The sequence below is a fragment of the Lactuca serriola genome, chromosome 6 (genome assembly GCF_051521515.1).
Source record: "Lactuca serriola cultivar US96UC23 chromosome 6, Lser_US96UC23_V15, whole genome shotgun sequence".
In the NCBI taxonomy this organism is placed as follows: Eukaryota; Viridiplantae; Streptophyta; class Magnoliopsida; order Asterales; family Asteraceae; genus Lactuca; species Lactuca serriola.
The window spans coordinates 23,318,683-23,343,259 of record NC_136413.1 but is presented as its reverse complement, the minus strand read 5'-3'; the positions used below and the strand labels follow the sequence as shown (position 1 = coordinate 23,343,259).

General features: G+C 36.9%; 4 protein-coding genes across 5 annotated transcripts; 1 reads left to right on the top strand and 3 right to left on the bottom strand.

Annotated features, from left to right (window-relative positions):
• Positions 1–7,673: 7,673 nt before the first annotated feature.
• LOC145057988 (nudix hydrolase 3-like) lies at positions 7,674–12,755 on the bottom strand. Its single transcript, XM_079005906.1, has 19 exons — positions 12,517–12,755; positions 12,011–12,190; positions 11,844–11,921; positions 11,643–11,739; positions 11,319–11,534; positions 11,035–11,228; positions 10,778–10,949; positions 10,481–10,698; positions 10,312–10,393; positions 9,727–9,792; positions 9,535–9,612; positions 9,375–9,470; positions 9,173–9,279; positions 8,911–9,079; positions 8,745–8,828; positions 8,553–8,647; positions 8,378–8,468; positions 8,126–8,272; positions 7,674–8,027 (listed from the first exon to the last, which is right to left on the bottom strand). The coding sequence occupies exons 1-19, from the start codon at positions 12,600–12,602 to the stop codon at positions 7,965–7,967; spliced, it is 2,319 nt and encodes a 772-aa protein (XP_078862032.1). The 5' UTR covers positions 12,603–12,755; the 3' UTR covers positions 7,674–7,964.
• Positions 12,756–17,557: 4,802 nt separating this feature from the next.
• LOC145059453 (SWIB/MDM2 domain superfamily protein) lies at positions 17,558–18,609 on the bottom strand. The gene is made up of 2 exons (XM_079007305.1): positions 18,284–18,609; positions 17,558–17,872 (listed from the first exon to the last, which is right to left on the bottom strand). Exons 1-2 carry the CDS (start codon positions 18,515–18,517, stop codon positions 17,747–17,749), a joined length of 360 nt encoding a protein of 119 aa, XP_078863431.1. The 5' UTR covers positions 18,518–18,609; the 3' UTR covers positions 17,558–17,746.
• Positions 18,610–19,193: 584 nt separating this feature from the next.
• LOC145058904 (zinc knuckle (CCHC-type) family protein) lies at positions 19,194–21,231 on the bottom strand. Of its 2 annotated transcripts, none has more exons than XM_079006786.1 (7): positions 20,942–21,231; positions 20,750–20,812; positions 20,473–20,621; positions 20,268–20,381; positions 20,005–20,206; positions 19,799–19,913; positions 19,194–19,688 (listed from the first exon to the last, which is right to left on the bottom strand). In XM_079006786.1, exons 1-7 carry the CDS (start codon positions 21,161–21,163, stop codon positions 19,303–19,305), a joined length of 1,251 nt encoding a protein of 416 aa, XP_078862912.1. In that variant the 5' UTR covers positions 21,164–21,231; the 3' UTR covers positions 19,194–19,302. The 2 variants fall into 2 exon arrangements, with proteins under 2 accessions (XP_078862912.1, XP_078862913.1); XM_079006787.1 differs by having other exon boundaries at positions 20,750–20,864; positions 20,942–21,230.
• A 1,101-nt stretch (positions 21,232–22,332) lies between these two features.
• On the top strand, positions 22,333–24,213 carry LOC145059571 (uncharacterized). Its single transcript, XM_079007404.1, has 5 exons — positions 22,333–22,576; positions 22,733–22,971; positions 23,065–23,438; positions 23,515–23,532; positions 23,604–24,213. Exons 1-5 carry the CDS (start codon positions 22,333–22,335, stop codon positions 24,211–24,213), a joined length of 1,485 nt encoding a protein of 494 aa, XP_078863530.1.
• The last annotated feature ends 364 nt before the right edge of the window (positions 24,214–24,577 follow it).

Below are 24,577 nucleotides of genomic sequence, written 5' to 3'. Positions count from 1 at the left end.
AGGGTTTATCAAGACGCTACAATTTATTAAGACACTAGTGACAAATTTCTTTTATACAAATTTAATGAGTGTAGCGACAACTAACAATATTTTTGTATACAGTTCATCATCAGTAGGTCATAATTAATATTATTTTTAAACGGAAAATGTTGAAATAATCTAAGTATAGAAATCTTTCTAAACTATAGAAATCTTTTCTAAATATGCTTTTTTATACCTTAGATGAAATTGACTAGACCATAATTATAGAACATGTTAATTGGGAGAATGTTGAGAATAACCTTTTTATTATATAGCTTCATATTCTTCTTGCAATGTTTATTATCACATGTAAACATATTGGATACTATTATAATTTCTACTAGGGATGGAAATTCCATCCGATCCGGTGGGGAACCCGGTTGATCTGCCCCGATCGGGATTGGGTATTCCCCGCCAAAACGGGTACCGGGTACGGGGATCCCTATTTAAGCTAAAACTAAGGATGGGGTCGGGGCCGGGTATAATAATCTCCAACCCGCATCGCCTCCGCTTTGATGACTATATATATATATATATATATATATATATATATATATATATATATATATATAAAATTTGAATTAAGTCCATTAAAATGAATTGATCTATATAGACCATTAGAGATAGAGTCCATATACCAAATTATGTTTCCAATTTCAAGAGTTCATCAATCGTCACTTTATTCGTCGATCTGTATACCAAATCGACACTTTTTTGTTTTGATGCTTGTAAAACTTTATGATTGATGTAAACAGAATCTGTTTATAGCATATGATTCTGATCACTAATTAAATTTGTTTTTTTTTTTTTGTATAAATTGAGTTTATTATGTTGATAGATTGGGGATGGGTTGGGATGGGCCGGGGAAAAACTCAAAATATAAAAGAGAGGAGATTTGATTCCCCACATCCATCGGGGATAGGGCTAGGAATGGGGACGAGATTAGACACTCAGGGATGAGGACAGGGATGATCAACCCCGCACCATTTCCATCTCTAATTTATACCGTAGTTGTAATGACATTATATCTATTCTAAAGACAAATGTGGGTGGCCATTTCTTTTAGTTTTCGTCCCTTTTACTTTTCCTATTTTACCATTTTAAACCTTTTTCTTTTATGTTTTATTGCTATTAACTCTTATATAAATTGTCATTTTACACCCCCTCCTTTTTACTTTTTTATTTTTCCATTTTAAACCTTTTTTTCTATGTTTTATTGCTATTAACCCTTATTCTATAAAATGACATTTTACACCCCTCTACTTTTTACAATATCGTTTTTACCCTTCAATTTTGCACTTTGTATATTGTTACCTTCGACCCTTCATTTTCTAAATTTTGTGTTTATTTCTGATAATATATATTCTTTTTGGAACTGCAATGCAAATTTAAAAAAAAAAAAAAAAAAAAAAAAAAAAAAAAACTAGCTGGCAGTTTGCCAAAACAAAACGAGAACAATTAGTTCATGAGAGGATTTTGAAGCCACCCGATTATAGTTTTCCTAACTTTACGATTCCTACTACAAAACCAATTAAAATAAAACGAGACAATAGAATCAAACATCAAATCTCTCTTGTACTTCACGATCCCAAAAACTAACGCATTCCGGTAGCTTGACTATAAGTTTTACAATAGCTTGACTATAAGTTTTGCGACATAAGTTTTTTTACGTTTGCGTGCTTGTTTTCAGGGGCGGACGCAGAAATAAATAGTAGGTGTTGCCGAGGTTGAAATAGGTGTTGCCAACGTAGAAAAAATAGATAAAAAATCAAAAAAATTCCCACTGTGGACAGAAAAGTAGGTGTTGTCGGTGCCACACTGGACACCTACTACGTCCGCCCTTGCTTGTTTTATATATGATTCTTATGTATGAGTCGATCACATATAATACATTTTTTATTATTTGAACTTTCATATGTTATCTTTATAAAATAATCTTACTTGCTTATTTATATACGTGTCAATAGAAATTCAAGTTTGGCTTACATTTTGATGTAAATTTTGTGTATGTTTCTGGTATGAACCGTATTCGAGGTGGTCAACCTCCAAGAAATTAGAAACTGAAACAATAACTGGAGCAATTTTCTGAATATCATTAAAACCAAGGTTACATTACTTAAATACTACTGGAAAGAAAAGGAATAGCAACTACTCTAGACGTGGGTTACTCCTGGAAGTGGAACCCAATTATTAGGAACACATGCTAAACAGAATAAAGAAAGAGCATCCTAGCTAACTGCCTTGACTTGGTAAACAAAGCTGATTCACTCCCGAAATCGGATAGGCTTCTTGATGGGTCTTTTGGGTTGATTGAGTATTCCTGCTTGGGGAAGTTGGGCTGTCGCTTGGACTGGTAATTGCTGGGCTGTATCAATTCCCTCCCCGTTGAAATTGGACTCGTCCTCGAGTCTTATATTGAATTCAGGAAAACGTAGTGTGAGCTCCTGTTCGTCTTCCCAGGTTGCTTCTGATATGGATTGGTTGGCCCATTTGACCAGAAGTTGTGTGCAACCATTCATCTGTCGACGTTGGAGAATGCTTTCCGGACTTGGTGTTTTGATGGTTGCGTCGGAGAGCCATTCACTTGGGAATTCTTCGGACACTGTTTGCTCGTGGCTAGCTTTTAGTAATGAGACATGGAAGACCGGGTGGACACGAGAAGATGGTGGAAGTTGCAAGCGGTAAGCGACGGGACCAATTCGTTCCAAGATCTTGTAAGGTCCAAAAAAACGTTTAGATAGCTTTTGGTTATCCCGTGCCGTGACAGAATGTTGTCTGTAGTTACGTAAGCGTAGGTATACCAAGTCACCAACTTCAAATTGCTTGTCTATCCGTTTTTTGTTAGCTTGCTTCATCATCCTGTTTTGTGCTTGTTGTAAAGATTCTTTCAACAAATCGAGCACTTGTTGATGTTCCAATAGGGAAGAATCAATGGAGGCTATGAGGTTTGATCCCGGTGTATAATCATGGATTTGCGTAGCATCTCTTCCATACATTGCTTTGAAAGGGGTCATTTGAATTGCCGAATGGAAACTGGTATTGTACCAAAACTCTGCTAGATACAAGTATCGTTGCCATGTACGCGGTTCATCATGGACGAATGCGTAGAGATAGGATTCGAGGCACCTGTTAACTACTTCCGTTTGACCGTCGGTTTGCGGGTGGTATGCACTCGAGTGTTGGAGTTTTGTACCAAGCTGTTTGAATAGTTGTGTCCAAAATTGACTAAAAAACAATGGATCTCTGTCTGATGTGATGGATTTGGGTAGGCCATGAAGGCGGTATATATCCTTTAGGAAGATAGCTGCAAGAGTGGTGGCTATGAAGTTATTCGATAACGGTATGAAGTGGGCAAATTTGGATAACCGGTCGACAATGACCCAAATTGCTGTTTTCCCATTGGATGGTGGCAGGTGTGTGATGAAATCCATTGTGATTTCGGACCATGTTTGAGCGGGTATGGGTAATGGTTGTAGGAGACCGTAGGGCTTGCGTGTCGGGTACTTTGTTGTTTGACAAGTAGGGCACTTGCGGATGAAATCAGCGACATCTTTTTTGAGCTTTGGCCACGTAAAGGAAGCTGCAAGGCGTCGAGTTGTTGCATTAACACCGCCGTGTCCTCCGAGTGTTGATGTATGGAATTCCTGCAAAAGAAGAAAACGAACATGTGGTATGTTAGGTATAAATAATCGGCCTTGGATGTACACCAAGCCGTTTTGGATTGTATGGTTTGGAAGTGATGATGGTTGTTGCTCCAGTTGTGTTATCAATTTCTGTCCTTCGGGGTTGTTGGTAAAATAGGATCTTAATTCATGTAACCAGGTAGCCATAGGACTCGAGAGGGCTAAGATTTTTGGGCTTTCGATTCGACTCAATGCATCTGCGACGTTGTTTTCTTTGCCCGGTTTGTAGTGCACTTCGAAATCATATCCCAAGAGCTTGGTTAACCATTTGTGTTGTTCAGGTGTCTGGATGGTTTGAGTGAGGAGATGCTTTAGGCTGTGGTGATCGGTGTATACCCGGAATTTCTGTCCCAATAGGTATTGGCGCCATTTTTTTATGGACTCTGTGATTGCATATAACTCACGGACGTAAGCAGAGTTGTTTTGCATGCGATCACAAAGTTTCTTGCTGAAGAAGGCTATTGGTTTGCCGTGTTGGGAGAGTACTGCTCCAATGGCGACACCAGATGCGTCGGTGGTGATGTCAAAGGTTTCAGTGAAGTTTGGGAGGGCTAGGGTTAAGAGGTGTGTCATGGATTGTTTCAGAGATGTGAAGGCTTTTGTGGCTTTGTCGGTCCAGGTGAAGGTAGGTTTTTTTAAGAGGTCTGTTAACGGAGAGGCTATGTGGGCGTATGATTGCACAAATCGACGGTAATAGCCTGTGAGGCCCAAGAAAGCTCGTAATGTGGTAAAGGAATTGGGAGTGGGCCATTCCTGTATGACGGCAATTTTTTCTGGGTCGGCTTGAACTCCTTTGGCTGAAATAATATGACCCAAGAAGGGTATTTCGTGTACTGCAAACATGCATTTGGAGGCTTTAGCGTAGAATTGGTTGCTTATTAGTGTATGGAATACGAACCGGAGGTGTTCATAGTGAGCGTCGATTGAAGGGCTGTAGACAAGGATGTCATCGAAGAAAACCAACACGAACTTCCGTAATACCGATCTGAAAAGGTCATTCATGGCTGCTTGGAACGTTGACGGGGCGTTAGCGAGGCCGAAAGGCATGACTCTGAATTCATAATGGTCGTCGATTGTTCTGAATGCATTCTTGTGTATGTCGTTTGGTGAAACGCGAATTTGGTGGTAACCGGCTCTTAAATCAATCTTGGAAAATATGGTGGCACCATGCAGCTCGTCCAAAAGTTCATCTATTGTTGGTATTAGAAAACGATCTCGAATGGTGATGGCATTGAGACCCCGATAGTCAACGCAAAATCGCCATGTTCCATCTTTTTTTCGAACAAGGAGGATTGGAGATGAGTACGGGCTTTGACTTGGTTGTATGACCCCTTCTTTGAGCATGTCGGTGATGAGTGATGTCATGATTTCTTTTTGGTAATGTGGATATCTGTATGGTTTGATGTTGATGGGTTTTGTGTTTGGTAATTAGGGTATGTGGTGGTCATGGTCCCTTGGTGGAGGTAAGTTGTGGGGTGCATCAAAAAGTTGTTTGAACTTGGTTAGTAGGTTTTCGATTGTGGGGTTGGTGTGTGGTTGTCGGTTACTGGTGGTGAGATGTGGGGGTTGGTGACGAAAAATCATGGTGTGGAGGGAGGCGATGGATTTTTTTCGTATCAGGGTCTGAAGTGAACTGGGCGATACCGGTGTGGACAGGGGTTCTCCTTATAGAGTGCATGTCTTGCCATTGACTGTGAAAGATATTCTTGGGATGGAGAAATCTGCAACTAATGGTCCCAAGGAACTGAGCCACGCAACGCCTAGAATGATGTCTGCTCCTGCTACAGGAAGTACAAATAGTGGTACTGTGAATGTGGTCTTGTTGAGTTCCAGGGGTATTTTTGGAAAGAACCCATTGCATTCCAAATTTTCGCCATTTCCAACCATGACCGGAAATGGGTTGACTGGGCTTGGTTCTGTTTTGATAAGGGCAGCAATACGAGGTTGAATGATGTTGTGTGTGCTTCCACAATCCACAAGGGTGGTTACAGGGTGACCATTGATATACCCGGTGACACGGAGTGTTCGTGGAGATTGTAAACCGAAGAAAGCTGCATCAGAAAGTGACAGGAAGTGAGGAGGTGTAGGGCTGTCGGGGTGAGAATTTTGTTCTGCCTGGTTGGTAACCTCGGTGGTGTCGCTAATGGCTGTTATGGTGTCGTCGGTTTCTTCATTTTCAGCGATAAGAAGAAATTGAGGTGGGTCACATACGTGACCTGGATGGAACTTGGCTGGGCATTTGAAACAAAGACCTTCAGCGCGTCTTTTTTGGATTGCCTCTGGTGACAGCCTTGTAAATGGGAGTGGTGTAGAGTTTTTGGAAGGTGGTGGCATAATGGTTGTGGGTGATGATGGTGGTGGTGGAGATGTGGTGTGTTTTTGGTATTGGTTGTGGGATGAGGGTGAGTTGCGTGAAAGGGAGTTGTAGCGATTTCGGTTGTTGTTCAATTTGTCTTCTATGAGTTTGGCTAATCCATATGTTTGCTGGAGGGTTTGTGGGTGTTGTATTGCAATTTCGGATTGGATATCAAGACGCAATCCTGAGATGAAACAGTTTTGGAGGGCAGTGGCGGAAAGGCCATCGACACGGTTGCAGATTTTTTCGAATTCTGCTTGGTAAGCAGCAACAGTGGAGGTTTGGCGCAACTTGAAGAGGGTAGCTTGATGGTTTTCGTATGTGGATGGTCCGAAGCGGGTTTCGATATCTCTTGTAAATTCTGTCCATGTGCCCAAAAGGTTGTTGCTATGAAGATGCTTGTACCAGCTCAAAGCTTCTCCTGTGAAGTAAAAGACGGCGAGGGTGATCCGTTGGTTGTGTGGTATGTTGTAATAAGTGACGTAGGTCTCTGCTTGAAAAATCCAATCAAGTGGATTGGATCCATCGAAGTTATGTAGTTGTATTTTTGGTGGTCGTGGTTGATGATTGGGTGGTGGTGGTGGTGGTGGGTTGGGTGGTTGATTTAGGTGCTGGGTGGTTAGGAGATTGACTAGGTTAGCGATGTTGGTGGAGAGGGTATCGAGTCGGGTGTTAGTAGCAGTGGCTAGGTGAAGTAGTGCTTGGGTATGATCAGGTTGGTGTTCATTCGTTTCTGGTTTGGGTGGGATATCGGTTGTAGTATCTTTCCGGGGAGGCATAATGACGAGATCAGGAATGAAAGCACCAATGGTATGAACCGTATTCGAGGTGGTCAACCTCTAAGAAATTAGAAACTGAAACAATAACTGGAGCAATTTTCTGAATGTCATTAAAACCAAGGTTACATTACTTAAATACTACTGGAAAGAAAAGGAATAGCAACTACTCTAGACGTGGGTTACTCCTGGAAGTGGAACCCAATTATTAGGAACACATGCTAAACAGAATAAAGAAAGAGCATCCTAGCTAACTGCCTTGACTTGGTAAACAAAGTTGATTCACTCCCGAAATCGGATAGGCTTCTTGATGGGTCTTTTGGGTCGATTGAGTATTCCTGCTTGGGGAAGTTGGGCTGTCGCTTGGACCGGTAATTGCTGGGTTGTATCAGTTTTCGTGCTCATTTTTATATAAGTTTCCTACATATGAGTTCTATCACATATAATATATTTTCATTCGACGGTATAAACCGAAGTTATTCAGTGGCACCGACCTCCTAATATTAATCTACCAACAGATCCAACAGTGTCTAACGTTTATCAATACAATCGTCAAAATTCAACTTAAACATGTTACTGTCGCCACAACATGCAGCGAGTAAAATCTTAGTTTAAGGTAAACATAAGTATATGTAATATCATGAATATAACATTTGTTATAACTCAATGGATTAAATCCACTTTACTCTATAACTTACACATAAGCTATAAGTTTATAAATTAAACATGCAATCATAAGAGAAACGTATGAGTAAAATCTCTAATTATTCATCTCCTTGGAAAATTAATTATCTATATAGGCATCATAATCCATCAGATTTGATCAACAAAACACTGTTACGAAAAAAATCACAAAATAATATATAATCATTAACAGCCACATATCATTTCCAAATGGGTGTTCCATGTTTCTTTTAATATTCAATGCTAAATTTTTTGACGTTGCAAAAAATGACAGACATTTGCTCTTGAACAGGACAAACTTTCTAAGGACATTTTTAAATGATAACAATGGTAAAATCTCATTTTTCACAATATGAGAACTAGTCAAGCGACTTTATCTTTTGGCCAAAAAGTTGGTTTCAACAAGTACAAGTAACAACAAAATTAAAAAAAAAAAATTAAAATTTATGACTTCTCTTGTAGCAATTTATCAGCAACTGGGAAGTCCGGTATTATATCCACTGGAACCTGCAAAATACAAATCAAAATAAAATAAGGAGTAAATATAAGGGATAATTAAAGTTATATATTACTAAATAGTAGTAAATACATGTTAAGTAATTCACCTGAACCATTTCTAGTTTTTTCAAAGCAAGTTTTAAAGGCTGTGTCATGACACAGTATTTTGTAAGAAGTTGTCGAGCAGCATCTTTATCCCCTTTTCCTTGTGTTGTTAGTATAACCCTACTTAACCCCTCAACTGCATCTTCAATCTATCATTTATCAAACCAGTAAAAAAAAAGTCAAAAGTAATTTTTCATTATCACCCCATAGAAACTTGATCTATATTTTATAAATGATAAGAAAACCCACGCTACCTTATCGAAGTCTACAGAAAATGTTTCATCAGGATGTAAAACAAATGCCCCTTTCTCAAATAACCAGTTGAATTGTAAAGCTTGACCTTTTCTGATAACAAAAATTTTCAACATAATTAATTAAGAAGTAAAAAAAAATAATCAGATTAATATATAAAGAAATCGAGTGGAGTACCCATGAGCTTCCTCTAACCCAAAACGTACAGACCGGAAGCAACCTGCAAGGTAAGAAACATACATTGACTTCACCAGGCTCTTTGGAAGCACACCCTGGTCAACCCAATGGTCAACTTTTCATCATTTTCAAATTTACTTTACACAAATTAATATATTAATTAAAAAATATATATATCAACAAACTGCTGACCTTATCAATAAGAAATTTTAGGGCCCACAAACCAACAATGTCGGCTTTGGCTTCTTCCAAAGCTGAATGGAGTTCTTGTAGCTCCTGTTTGTTGATTCATATAAATCGATTATAATTTTATAAAGATTATTAAATTTGGTAAAAATAAAAAGAAAAAGAAACCCACCAATCTCACAGTTGACTTTTCACCATCTGGAAGTGTTATTGTATGTGGTCCTATCCCATGACAACACTCATGGCAAATTGTGTGAGTGAAAAAAGAGTCAAAGTCAACAAGTTCCCGTTGTTCTTTAATAATGCATACATCAGCTATAGGCTGCAGAATAAGCTTGAACCTGTTTTCAAAATAAATAGATAAATTTTAAGAATATATGTAATGTAGGTAGTAGAAAAAAAAAAAGAAAAAGTAAAAGAATGTATTTAATTACTTAGCCTCAGAAACATTCTTCAGCATCACCATTGATGTGCCACGATCTTTTACTATTCGCTCATCATTTGGAAGATTAAATGCAACTGTTTGAGGACCCTTCACATCCTGCAATTACATTATTAATCTTTTAAATCATTTTGTTTAATGACTAATATCAAAATTTAAAAAAAAAAAACAAATTGTAATTTAAAAAGACTCACCCCTGAATTATAAACAAGATGCACGACACGTATAGGTGCGGATATTACTTCTGATGATTTATAAATGGTGTCCAATGGAAGATTTTGCTCCAAAATCTACATAATTTTAATTAATTGGATATACAGGAAAAATAAATTAAGGTTTAATCTAAAATTGCACCTGTAAATGGTCTCCAAACAGTTTAACTTGAGCAGTTGCTTTATCATCCCGAATTCCAATAAACGCCTCAAATGTGGCCTAAGAAAGATTTTTAAAAACATTATTTCTTAGTAAATATAACAAAAAATCAACACAAAGAACATGTACTAAAACCAAAAAGATTGTAAATATAACAAAAACTATATATAATACCTTGTATCCGAATAGTACATCTTCATAAGTCTCATATGGGCCAATAGTAACATCCACCTTAGAATCCTTTAAAACAAGAAAGATGTACACTATTAAAAAAAACATTTAAATACTGAACAAACTAATTTTTTTATTAGTGAATGAAGATTTAAACTTGATTATGCTAAACTTTTGATTCATTATTATATATGTGACAAGGTCCTGGAGGTGGCAATTTCGACCCATTTTATAATCGGGTTTAAAAAAAAAGTAATCTAATTTTTGGTCTTCAGGTATAGCTGATTTTTGCAATTTTGGTCCTATAAAGTTTTATCTTGCAATTTTGGCCCTTATTTGAGGTTCTTGTAACAATTTTGGTCCCTGTTCGAAGTGAAATGACTATTTTTGGCTCCCTGAGCATAGCTGATTTTTGCAATTTTGGTCACAAAAGTATAGTCATTTTACTTGGAACAGGGACCAAAATATTATAAAAACCTCAAATAAGGATCAAAATTGCAAGAGAAAACTTTTTGGGACCAAAACTGAAAAAATGAACTATACTCAGGGACTAAAAATGTAATTTACTCTAAAAAATTAGCAACTAACCAACTCCATCCAGGCTATATCCGAGTCATAATAGTCATTTGAAAGGAAAGCATCAGCCTTGCTATGTAGAAGTTTCTTCAAACTATAAAACCATAAATGACATTAAAACACTTTTACTTTCTTATAACATGGAGTCTAAAAAATTTAGCAAACACTGTTCTTTTCTTACCTAGGTGAACTTGTCAAATCACCTGCTTTATGCAATAATTCAGCAGCTTTTGCAAGAATTGCAGAATACTCTTGAGAATAAGGAATGCTATAGAGATCACTGGAAGGAGTAACTTTATTATTGGAATGCAAATCACTATGCCTTTTAATAACACTGAAAAATCCAGCTGCATCTTGTTTTTCATCACCTGAAAGCCCTTTTGTCCACAACTCAAATTCCTAATTCAAAAAGAAAGCTCTGAGTCAACAAGCAATAATTTACAACTTTGCCACTTTTGTAAAAGTAAAAAAACTTTACCATTTTATCCATGTCTGAAGGGTAGAAATTCGCACCAGGTGGTTTCTTCAAGGGAAAGGCAGCCTTGTATTCAATTCCATTCCACCCTGGAATCGGCTTTGTTGATTCCGGAAGTAATCTAATGGCAGAGTCTGCAGTCGTCAAAAATGCTTCATTTTCATCAAGGCAAGACCTACAAAACCAAATAACCTTAATTTACACAAATACCAAAGATATGATGAGTGGTCTTATAAGGTACTTGTAGAACAGGGTCTTACCATGGGCTTTTGTTTACTGAATAATAACTCCATTTCAACTTGTCAAAATGAGACTTATGAGCATTCCCCTTTAACCATTCTCTTAGAGATGGATTGCTGAACAAAACCTGCTGATGGAAAATATCATCCATCATTCTTGCAGCATGAATGAGTAACACTAATGCTTCCTTGTCCTCCTTGGTCAAACCGGTCAACTGTGGAAAAAGAATAAAGATATTCATATTAAAAAAAATAATTCATATTGTAGTAAAATTGATGCTAAAGTGAGAATACAATTATACAACCTCTGCAGTAAGCGAGATAGGAGCATAACGATTGAGCTTCTTTTGAAGATCCAAACTTGGTGATTCCACATTGCAATGGTACCTTTTCATAATTATGTCAAAAAGTTGACCATATTGCCCCTCTAGACTGTAGGGAACATACTCAGGATCTTCTTTAGCAAGGGCTTGCTTATACTCCTCAATGGAGATATACTTAACAGCAGAAACTTCAGATTCCTGAAAGAAATGGAACAAAAACATGTTTAGATTTTAAATTTTCAATAACAACTTTATAAAATTTTGGTATATATTCCCAAAATAAACAATGATTGAATTATACATCACCTGAAGAGTAAAAGCCTCCAAGGGAATTGGGGATACTGTTGTAACGAGATAAACATCATCGAATTCATTGTTAATGAAATTACCATTATTTGTGACACTGCAATTACAAATTTATAACGATAGCAAATCATGGAATGATAATCAGAACATTTAATCTCTGTAGCTTAATGAAAAACATGTTAATAAGAGAGTAAAGTCTACCTCTGTTGCAGGAAAACAAAAAGTAATTCAAAGGCATCATTTGGGAGTGTCAGACCAAGCTCTTCTTGAAGCTCTCTCCTGCAAACAATAAACATATAACAGTGAATTAGTTACTTATATCAATGATTAGATCCAAAATTTGCTTCCATGAGAGTTCAATAATTTACCTGGCAGTGATAAGAGATGAATCCCCAGCAGATATATGACCAGCACTAGAGATATCCCATAATCCAGGCCATGAATCCTTGCAGTCAGCCCGTTTCTGTAGAAGAAGTTCTTGTGTACTTTCAGCAAAAATCCACACATGAACAGCTCGGTGATAATCCCCATCTCTGTGAACAGCTCCTCTGTACAAGGTAGATTAAACAGTAATTGTGACTTAGAGGGATGGCTGGGTGATTTCAAATTAATCTCAACATCTGATTATTTTGACCTTAACTAATCAACAATCGGAATCATAATCAGTTTCCCGAACACTCTAACATTGATATTGAACTTCAAATCACAATAATAAGTTTAGAGTTTTGACACACATCCAAACACCCCTGGGAGTTCTAGCATGATCAGGAAGCCCTAGAAACATATATTATAGAACCCTTTCAAATGTAGTCCACCTCGAAGATGAAAACAGTTATGAAATCAAAAACTGTAGAAAAGAATTATGAAATCTGACCTGGGTTTGGAGATACCGGTTTTTTGACCAGTTTTAGTGAGGATGTCGAAGCGTTCTTCTTCATTTGAGTGATCAGTAGCGCTCATTTTTCTGCTATCTTTTTGAAGGATTGTGTGATTTTGCTTTGAGCTCAAGTGAGAGTATATAAAATGTCAGCTGGAAGCCTGAAATGGAATTGCTTCGCAAGCAAAGGAAAAGATAACCGATACGATTAATATGAAAATGCAAAGAAATCAAATGGATTTTTGTTATGGCAGTCAAAGTTGTAAGTCTAGTAATTTTTTTTTTTTTCACAGCTAATGGTCTTGGTCTTTAAGTTTGATTTTTGTTATGGTATTTGTCCCATCTGATATAAAAAATGACTTCTCTACTTTTATGTTTCTTTTATTTTTTTTAAGTTATTTTTTGTGTTAAATATAGTAAGCCCTATATGGCTCCACGGCTCTACCCCACCTAAGACTAAGGCTAGGTGCATGCCTCCGCAATTGTACATGTACCTACACGGCGTTGCCCGAAAGGAACACCCCAACGACTAGCAAAGTGGTCGCGCTCATTGACTCTGACTAGGATGGAGCCACGCCATAATCATTCCTTGATGCCTTGTCTCTTTTCCATGTTGAGAATATGCATAAAAGGAGTGTACATTGAGCATTTATATGAAATAGAGTAAATTACACGAATGGTCCCTATGGTTTAGGGTAATTTGCGCGCTTGGTCTCTAACTTATTTTTTTAACTTGGAAGGTTCCTACTGTTTGTTTTTGTTACGCGCTTGGTCCCTAGTATTTGTTTTTGTTACACGCTTGGTCTCTATTTTACCTAAAAAGACTATTATTTAAATAGCTAAAAATTATGGTGTATGTAAGGTAAGGTGAGGGGAGTGGGGTTGGGGGTGTGTTTATTTAAATAAATTAAAAAATCAAGGGCAAAAAAGTCATTTTAGGTAAGACAGGGACCAAACGTGTAACAAAAATAAACATTAGGGACCTTCCGAGTTAAAAAAATAAGTTAGGGACCAAACATGCAAATTACCCTAAACCATAGGGACCATTCGTGTAATTTACTCTATGAAATATTGATAGGAAATAAGGTGGTCTTGACATGACACAAATGTCAAAATAGAGAATGAGAGAGGCATAACACGTTAGGGCTTAGAAGGGTTGTGGTAGAGATCCGAATTTCTGATAGATCGCATAGGTTCACATTTCTGATATTCTATATGTTTTGGTTACAAAAAATTCATAGACACTTACAGATCTGGGCAGAAAAACATAAGTTAAATTGCTAGAAAAATTACGAGGTCGTCAGAGAAAAATAAGAGCTGAGAAGGGTGTGTCTTGGCTCAAAGAGAAGAGTCTTATTTATACTTGACAATCAAGGTTTCCGCCTTCCAAATTAGTTAAGTAGTCCAAAAATTAATGACATAATCAATGGTTTCCAAGACCGACAAGTTTTGCCAAATTTACCATAATTACCTATTAAAATCTGAATTTTCCACTATGATTCCAATTTAAAATTTTGAAGACCTTTTGGGGCGGTACTCATCGACCACTATTAGGGGCTCTGTCCCTTAGACCCGTTAGTGGTGCTGCCCCTATGATTCTGCAAGGGGGTCTAAGTGCATTATGAAAGTTTTATCATGAAAACTTTAAAGTGAAAAAAAAGACTTAATTTGTCTTAACAATAATAGAAGACCTTTTTTATGTTGTTTATTTATAGGACTATTATGTCATTATGAATTTCTAATCTGTAGAAAAACTATTAGTTCCACCAAATTGTTGAAGAGTCTCAAGGAAATAGCTTGGTAATTAACAAGATATTTGAAAAAGCTCAAAACAATAGTTTTTTCAAATTTCATGAACTTTTAGAAATGGGAAAACGCTCAAATAGGTCTATTGTGAAAGAAACTAAAGGTATAGTTTCACCAAATATTTTATTTGTTCTGTTAAATCACCATCACATTATTTTTCCACATTCTCCCCTCACCTTTAGAAATGAACTCTCCTCTCACCTTAGAAATGATAACAACTCTTACCCTTTTTTAGTAAAACATATAAAGAAATTTAAAAAATAAATAAATAAAGAACACGATATTTTCCATAAATTCAAAACTAAAATACTAAAAATACATAAAATAATTAAAACAAGCCTATTTTTTTTTTTTTTTTTTGTGTCTTTGTGGTTGTTTTTCGTAGCGTGTTTGTCGTTTTTCTTCATGCACTTTTGCTTTTTAGCCGATTTTCTTTATCAAACTCCAAATACACGTCAAAATCAAATTATATTGTTGGAATGTAACTCTCAATTTCTCTAAATGTTCGTTTTGTTGATATCTCGCTACACTAGATAAACACCCTTTCGTTTTCGCTTTATTCGGGCATGTTATTTCTTGAATTTCAAGGTTGAATATGACTCGAGTATCCGATGAAGTTGTGTAAGCTAAGTTAGATGCTTTCGTTCTTTTCGAGCCACCGGTTTCTTGTGTAATGCCTCCACTTCGAGCCATTTCAGAGAACACGGTAGAACCTGGATCATGATGATTTTGAGTGTCGCGACGAAAATGTTTTCGTTTGATTGATCACTTTATCGTTGTAATTTTTAGATTATTGTACAAATCGCTGAACTTCGTCCCTGCTTTGTTCATCTCTCGATACTTGGTGATAAGTTGGATTTTTTGTGCTATTCGCCACACCCCGTTCCCGATGAAAACTTTTCTAACTGTTTCCATAAATATTGACCCGCTTGTGAATTATCGGTCGATGTGTCCTTTGATAGGTTAAATTTGGCCAATGTTATTTCTTCCTTGGTTGTCCACAATTGAAACGGTTTCCTACCTTTTCTTCTTTGTTAGGATTGTTTGGCTACATGCTTAGGTTTTGAGTGGGTTGAGAGATGAGTTTCCAAAACATATTCGAGTTTCGGCTTGTTGTGGGTTGGGTTTCAGGAAAAGCATTGAAGTTAGGAAATAAGGTGGGATTAGGTTTTGCGATGGTAATACGTTTGGAAGCCTTGAAATTGAAATTGGTTAGGTGAGAAGATAGGGGCGCCAAACTTGTAGTTGGTTAAACAATGTGGGAGAATCAAAACCAAATATGTTTATGGTATTGAGTTTTATTGGCATCAATACACTTAATCATGGCAACAAACAAAAATTACCTAAGTGTGCATGCATCCTAAAATCTAGGTTTTACTAGTTATAACAATGTACTTTCAAACACATATTAAAAGAAGAATACTAACCTCTTGCTTCTTCGATTGAGACCTTATGAATGACGGAATTTGCAATGAATGAAGGACCCAAAGTAGAATCCTTCTAATGTAGTCAGATACAAACACCAAAAGCCAATAAGGAAAACCCCTTAGGAAGGTATAATCGAAAATCACTGACCCTAAGAGAGAGATTATGATTTTTTGACTTCTAAGAGAGAGGGAGAGATGTGGACGATTTTTAAAAAGGGAATCAACAGCGAGACATTGGAAACTAACAGTCTATTTATATGCAATAGATAAATCCTTAAGACAATCAAACTCTTCAGGATAATCCTTATCTAATTCAAAATCTGCCTTATCCCTATCACGGACTCTCTAAAACTATCCCCATCATATCTCCATAAGCTTCTAGATTATTGCATTTGGATTTTGATGACAATCCAAAATACTTTGCTATTAATAGAAATATTATTAAAAATATTTAATGACATTGGACACTATTTCTAACATATGTAACATATGGTGGATGTATTTGAAGTTATTAGCCACAATTGATTACTTGTGCATGTTAGGGATGGTGTTGTTGGCTAAATTGTTTAAATCCATTTTGGAAAATATTTGAAGAGAATATTGTTTTGTAGATGTAGTTCAATTATATATATATATATATATATATATATATATGAGAGAGAGAGAGAGAGAGAGAGAGAAAGGTGATTCTTGGTTAATTTCCACAATGAGTGGCTTGCCTGCATAATTTTTACAGGGTGAGGCGGTGTTATCGTGGCTATCACACAACCATGTGGGGTGTACCCACCAGCCTAACACCCAGCCTCGCTTCCTTAGTTGCTCCTTTATACATAAATCATGAACTCACAAACCACACAATATTCGTCAAATTTTTGCAGGGGGTGTGGATATTGTCGAAGTATATTTTTTTACTACAAGAGATGGAAATGTGGCTAAAGATTTATATGTTACTTATGTTTTGATGGTTGATTAGAAAACTGTAAACATATTGCTATTTAAAATGTTTTAAGTTTGTTGGAGTTTTTGCTACATGCTTTATAGAAGTTTAGTCTTTTACAAAGTATAATGTTATTTTTAAATCGAAGCTAATTGCAGGATATTGTGGTCAAATGGTTATACCCAAAGGAAGGAAGTGGATTATATTGGTTTTATTTTCAAGACTTGTAAAGGTTAAAAAATCAAGTTTATGACCTGATTTGTAAATTTCACATAACCACAAGGATGATTTATGTAGTTTATCACTTTATCCTCAAAACAAATGAACATTGTACACAAATAGTGAAATAGCTAGCAAGTATAAAGCGTTCCAAGTGGTTAAAAATAATTGAAGAGTACAAATGTGCATTAAAAGTATACAAATGTCGCTAAAAGTTGAGCGCAAACTAGGTTGCTATTGTGGGTCGAGAAGGGTAAAAATGGCCAAATCGACGGTTTACATGGCTTGGAAGCTATCAAGAAGTCGCATTAGAGTTACATAACCAATGTGTTTTAAGATGAGAACATGGTTCCTTCTTGAGTTTTTAGAGGCAAATTTATCGATTTGGAAGCATAAGGGACGAAATCTTCAAAGTATACTCCAAATTAGAGGATTATTATGGAATCGAAGGTATAACCCTAACACCAAAATTAGAGGATTATTATGGAATTGATGCATAAGGGACGAAATCTTCATGTGTTTGAGCCTTTGAACTTCAAAATGAATCTAGGATTCATTAAGTTCTAAGGAAGTGATAAATACTTGTGAGTTAGTTGTAAACAGATAAAGGTTTATAAGTAGCAAAATTGATAAGTACACTACATATGCCTTTGGTTTTAGATTCTTTTTTTTAAAGCCACATTGGTAACTTCAAATGTAGCACATTAACATACAAAACACAAGGTTGTGACTTGAGTGTCACACCCTAGAATCCACCAACACCCAAAAACCACCTAGAAACCATGTAACATTTTGAAATAAAGGGTATTATTGTCATTCATTACCATAACAGCATCAGCTAGCTAGACTTGACAAAATGCTGGGATAATAACTTAGCAATCTCCAAGAATCCAACTTGGTCCTTCCCATTGAATATTGTCTTCAATTTGGCATCACACAAAATCTCCTTCTTGTTCGATGGGTTCTGCACAATGATATGACAACAGAATTCAGCAAACCCTTCAAGTTGCAATATTTGATTGGGAATAAACGTTTAAAAATCTATTTGACTAATAATAAAATGTCTTAATTTCATGGAAAGATACGGACATACATTATATAATCCATATTGAATTGATGAACTAATCACTTTTAAGCTGTAAGGAAGCAATTACTAGACAATTTCAAGCCAACAAATCCCCAATAAATTCGATTCATTCCTTCCCCTAACCAAAAAGGAAAGAAACATGCAAGCCTGTGGTTGTAACAAGCCTTGAGCACAAGGTGTAAACTTTCTACAAACCTTAAGTTACTGATCCTCTTTCATGTAATATATATACGAAAATTACACGAAGATCACAGAGTGTAAAGAAATGATAAAGTTGGAATCACGAACCTGTAGGTTATTACTCTTGATGTAGCCCCAAACTTTCTTCACAGCGTCGGTTCGAGAAACTTCAGAGACGCCGAGAAACTCTCCAAGAGGTTGAGATACTGGAACGACTTTGAGAATACCGGCGGGGCGGCCACGCTTGGGTGCAGCGGCGGTGGCGGTGGCGGTAGTGGAGCTGTTGGCGGCTGCCATCAAAACTCTGCAACCTTGATGGAAAGCCCGAATCGACCACGCCATTTTTCAACTTTAGCTGCTTGCAAAATTTCTTGAGTTTCGCAACACTCCAGTAAAACCCTAGACCCTGACGAAAATGGAGGGAAGACTAGTACTAAACTTAATGAGTTTGAGCTTTTGACCCAGCATCTCTTTTTCCCTTCCTCCCCGAGTCCCTGGTTTATGTTTAAATTGCAAATACACCCTCATCGTTACAGTAATGTTAAAAAGACCCCAACACTTCTTGTGGAATGCAACGGTATAAAATCATGACAAATTGACTTAATGGATTGAATCAGAAAACCATTCAATCAAAAAACCTAACTTAACGAATTCAGAGACCAACTCTTTACCTTTTTTCCAATAAAAAAAATCATTAAATCAAAAATTTTAGCATGATGAATTCAAACACCAACTCTTTATCTTTTTTTCCCAAGAAAAAAACAGTTAAATCAAAAAAACTTAACATAATGATTTCAGACACCAACTCTTTACCTTTTTGTCCCCGCTTGTTTGTGGAATGAATGCAACCATAAAATGATTATTTAGTCTCATTCAACCAGTTTATTCGATCCAGACTATAGACTATATATCTTAGACCTTGTTATCCAATTTTATCCAAATATTCATTCATCCAATTTACTCCTACAGGACTTCACTTAACGGGGAAAAGGGATAACTTAACAGGAAAAAAAGGAAAGAACCCCTAAATCTTGTCTACATTAAACTCTTTTATAAAAATAAACAATACCTTAGTAATGTCATAAAAATACAAAAAAGAAAAAAAAATGTCAAACAAGTGTACAATCTCAATGTGATGAATCAGCACGTCTACGGTGGCGGTGATGATGGCTACAGTGTCGACTTCCATATCTTTGTTGCTGATCAGAGTCTGAACTTTCACGCCGCCTATGTCCACTCCCTTTTCTCCTCCTACTCCTATCATCATCTTCTGATGAACTTGATTCAGGCTGTATTTGTTTCTTCTTCTTCTTCTGTTCACTTTTACTCTTCTTTAACCTCCTTCCACCACCATCATCATCAGACAAATTGTGTTTATGATGATTAATCGTTGGTGGTGAGCGTGCTTTGTCTCTGTGTTTGTGTTTGTGTTTTCTCTTGCCACTAGACTTCTTATGCTTGCTTGTAGAGAAGTTAGCTAGCAGATCAGGGATAACCGACTCACCAAGAAACCCTACACATAGTAGTACACAGGATATCAATATTCTATACAATATAACTCTAATATAAGCTACATGTGTGTGTGTGTGTGGAATTTACTATTTAGTTTACAGTTAAGCTTACCTCCATATTCATCAAATATATCCTCTGCAACAATCTGCTGATTTGGATCATCTGGTCTGAACCCACCACGAGGTGGACTCATTCCAGGCTTTTGTTTTAACTCCCACTTAAGAGGCTGCAAAGCAAAATGAATTTACATATCAGAATCCTTTACAGTGATTATAAAAGATAGGACCTATTATGCTAAAAATTTAAAATATAATCACCTCAGATGCTTCTGTTTGAGCTATAATAGCAGTTAACGGATCATCTCTTTTCAATCGGCTTTCTTCATTAGGCATTATAGCATCCTTCAATGGACATTCTCTATCACCGCTTTGGTGCCCATAAGCTCCACATCTCACACATTTTACATTCCTTATTTCAATTCCAAATGGCCTTGCCCTTCCAGCTACACCCGTCTCTAGCCTGAAAAAAAATGTTGTCATTTCATTTCTATTACACAATCTGCAATACTCAGGATACGAACTTTGGGGCATTTTTAAGGGCTTCAAATTGTTCTTCTGTTGGTAGGACACGACCAAAAACATCTTTAGGTCTTGGCTTCTTCTTTTGATCATCGGGTGGAATTGGATTTTGCAACCTGCAACAGAAGCATAGCTATAAGTTATTTTATATTGGAAAATCATTGAAATGCAATCAGTAATATGATAAGCATAGACATAATCAATTACATATGGGCTGCCTCTGTGTCCTCTGAACGTGGATCTTGTGAGGGTTCCTGAATTTTCTTCTCCTCAGCAATCTCTGCAGCTTTGGCGCTTTCAGCATTATAACCAGGTGGTCGGATATACATGAAGCTAACAGCTTTCATCATCTCCATCTTCAAATTTGCAGGTCAATTAAAATTAAGTCAGATAAACAAATGTAACATGAAATCAAACCTAAGACTCTATCAAACTTCAAGCTCACAAATATTCTAAACAATGGAAAACAGATGCGAAACCTCACTTTTTCCTTCTCTTTTTTTGAAACAAGGGCAGCCTGGCGGAAAAACTCCTGTTCTTGAGCATACTGCGTGACGAAACCATTACAAAACAGGAGGTTATGCGCATTAGGGATAAATCTGGAGCAATCCGACAGATGAGTAATTGGGGAAATTGAACAAATGTTTCAATAAATAGTGAATTGACCTAGAATTACCTCACGGGCAACTTCTTCGGCACGACGTTCTTGTTGGGCGTTAGTCTGTTCCGCAATCCATTTGCGGCGTTGGTTAGGGTAGGAGAGAGGATGCCATGGCTTTTGATTAAGGTAAGAATGAGACCAAGCAGTTCCCGACTTAGTTTTGTAATCAACTTCTCCATCGGCAGTTTTGTCTGAGAATCTCTTGCTTAACCTTGGCCCTCTTTCTTCATCATCCATGGTGATCTTCTCGTTCTTTGAAACTCTGATCGAACGAAGATTTATTTTCTAGTTGCTGGGAGCAAATTTCACGAATGGTTTTTAATTGGCCGCCATCCAAAGGCCAAAGGGTATGGCCAATGGCCCAATCCCCGCCTTGACCCGACCCAGTTACTTTCCAAAGGTGGATTGTTATTTCAAAATATCTTATTACAACTTGAAAAAACACAAAAATTATATAAATGTTCTTTATGGGAAATTGTCACAAAAGCCCTTAAGTTTTTCAAAAAATATCGTTTTTACCCTTGGATGAGTTTTTGGGGTATTAAAGTTGGATACTTTCACTAAATGTATCAAATATCTCATTTAACAGGTTGGACCCTTAGTAGCCGGTTACCCATGTGTTGATTTGGCACTTAATTGAGGAGTTGGCACGGACATTACGTCTGTGTACCCATCACCTTATCTCAACCTTTTGCACGTAAATGTATACTTTCTCAGAATCCTTCAGAAAATCGACATCATTTATCGCAAAATTAGGGATTTTTGAAGAAGATTAGGTTATTGGAGAGTCGATTTCACAGGGTATGTGTAATTTCTTTGAAGATTGTGTTATTACAGTTCTTTGTTCTTCAGAGGTTAAACGATAATGTGTGTTTTTTCAGGTTGTTATGATGGATTGGGATTCAAAAGACGAAGGCAACACAGACCCATTTTTTGGTTTACGCGAGCCTTTCTCTGGTCTTAATGAGATGGATTTTGAGCTTCATGGCATCTACATGGATCATGAACCAGACGAAGAGTTCGTTACTCCATTGGACAAGTGTAAGGATGCATTTCTTAATGTGTTACAAACTGATGAAAATATTAGAAACTCTAGTTTGACTAATGATGTAAGAGCACAAGTGTATCATGGTGGTGACTTGCAAAGTGATGAAGATGAAAAAGAGCAAGAACAGGTGATAAACAAGTACATAATACATGATCCAAAAACAAGATGGGACAAAATGGAACCAAAACTTGGTGATATTTTTTAGAATGTTACACAGCTGAAGTTTTGTATCCAAAACTACGTAGTCCACAATGGGTATCAACTCTACTTTGAGAAGTGTGACAATACAAGAATACTTGTAAGATGTGGGAAAAGAAATGAGGATAATGGTTGCCCTTTCAGACTATATGCCTCATAGATGTTCAATGAAAGATCTATTCAAATCAAGACTTTAGAAGCTACTCATGTTTGTGGTAGGAAGTTCAAACTTGGCTCTATGGTTACTCCTGAATGGATAGGTAGACACTACATAACTGAAATTGCAAATAAACCTAAGGTGAAGCTTAAGGAGATGATTACTGACATCAGACAAAGGTTTAGGTGTGTTGTGTCTATAGGCCAATGTCGTAGGGCAAAGAAGTGGGCCAAGGAGCTAATTGAAGGTAAATTGACTGAACATTATGCCAGGATATGGGATTATGCACAATAGTTGTTAAGATCCAATCCAGGCTCTACATGTAAGGTGTGTGTAACTGTCAATCCATATGGGATAAACTATTTTCATAGGTTTTATATTGGTTTCAAAGCTATATGTGAAGGCTGTAAAAGAGGGTGTAGAAGAGTTATTGGTTTGGATGGGTGCTTTCTAAAGGGAGCAGTAAATGGTGATTTGTTGACAGGCATTGGTAAAGATGCCAATAATCAGGTCTACCCAATTGCTTGGGCTGTTGTAGATGTTGAGAATAAGGCTAACTGGACATGGTTCCTTGAGCTTTTAAGGGATGATTTAGATATTGATAGTGGAAGAGGTTTAGTAGTGATATCAGATCAACACAAGGTAAAAATTTACATACTTGTCCTCCACTTAATTGCATAATTATCTTATTACATATTTTTCCTCTATTAAACTAATTAAATGATTGCCGTGTAGGGTCTACTTGAATCTGTGAAAGGTATATTGCCTCATGTTGAACACAGGAATTATGCTAGGCACATTTATGCCAACTTTAGAAAGGCTTTCACATGTTTGGAATATAAGAAGCTGTTTTGGGCTGCCTCTATGAGTTGCACACAAGGTGACTTCAAAAGGCATATGGAACGCATTAAGAAATTGAACCCTTCTGCATATGAATACTTGATGTCAAAGCAACCAGAAACATGGTATAGAGCCTATTTTGGATCAAGCTATGCATGTGAAGCAGATGAGAATGGGATCTCAGAGTGCTTCAACTCAATAATATTGGATGCTAGGAAAAAACCTTTGATCATCATGCTTGAAGAGATACGGATTTATATCATGGACAGGTTTGCTTACATGAATGAGGAAAGTGAAAAGTGGAATTCAAATTTTTGTCCAAAAATTTTGAAAAAAAATGAATAGGTTTCGGAAAAATATGAGGTACTATTTTATGCTTTCTAAAACTTGTCTTAATCATTAAGTATTGTTACTAACTAGATACTTGATTGTAGGTTATGGGGAATAATTCATAGTCAAGGGCATGTGTTTGAGGCCAGAAGAGGTTGTTACATTTATAGGGTGGACTTAGATGATATGACTTGTTCATGTAGGGTGTGGGATTTGGCTGCCATCCCTTGTGTGCATGCAAATGCAGCAATTAATTGTATCCATCAAACACCAAATGCATACATCAATGCATACTTCTCTAAAGAGAAATTTAGGCAATGTTACTCAACAAACATTGAACTTGTTAATGGAAGCAATCTTTGGGCCCAAACAGAGTACATTAAGACATTGCCTCCAATGTCTAGGAGGATGCCTGGTAGGCCTGCTACCAAAAGAAAGAGGCATGCCAGTGAGAAGGAGAGCATGTTTTTAACAACAAAAGTGAAGGTTGCAAGAACTACTAGATGTGGTAATTGTTTGGAATATGGTCATAACAAGAGGGCATGTAGGAATGAGAGAAAACAATATGTGCCTCCCCCACCAAAACAGACAGGAAGGCCAAGAAATCATCTCATCCCACATGTATCTGTTCCTAACCAGTCACTAAATGCGAGAATGAGAGAAAACAATACTACAAGCCCTGGTCAACCAAATGTCCCAAGTCAAGCTTCATGATCTAACATAATGAGGAGGAGTCCAAGAAAACATAACACATTGAGGATGAGTCCAAGAAAACATCAGCAACATGCAGGTTCTAAAAGATTTAAGAGAAATAGTATTGATGTACCTAGGAAGAAGTTGTGCACAAGGAGAGGTGGTGGGAGGATTGGTTCTGCAAAAACTAGGAATAATACTCCAACTATAGGTACTCAAGAGAGTGTGGTTCAACAAGTTCCAGTTGTTGATGAGGGTGAAAATGTGATGGGTGAAAATGCCATGCAAGAAGGTTATAATGTGGGTCAAAGTGTGGTTCAACAAGTTCTAGTTGTAGAAGTTCCTACTGTTGTATAAGAAGGTGTGGTGCAGGAAAAAGGTGTTG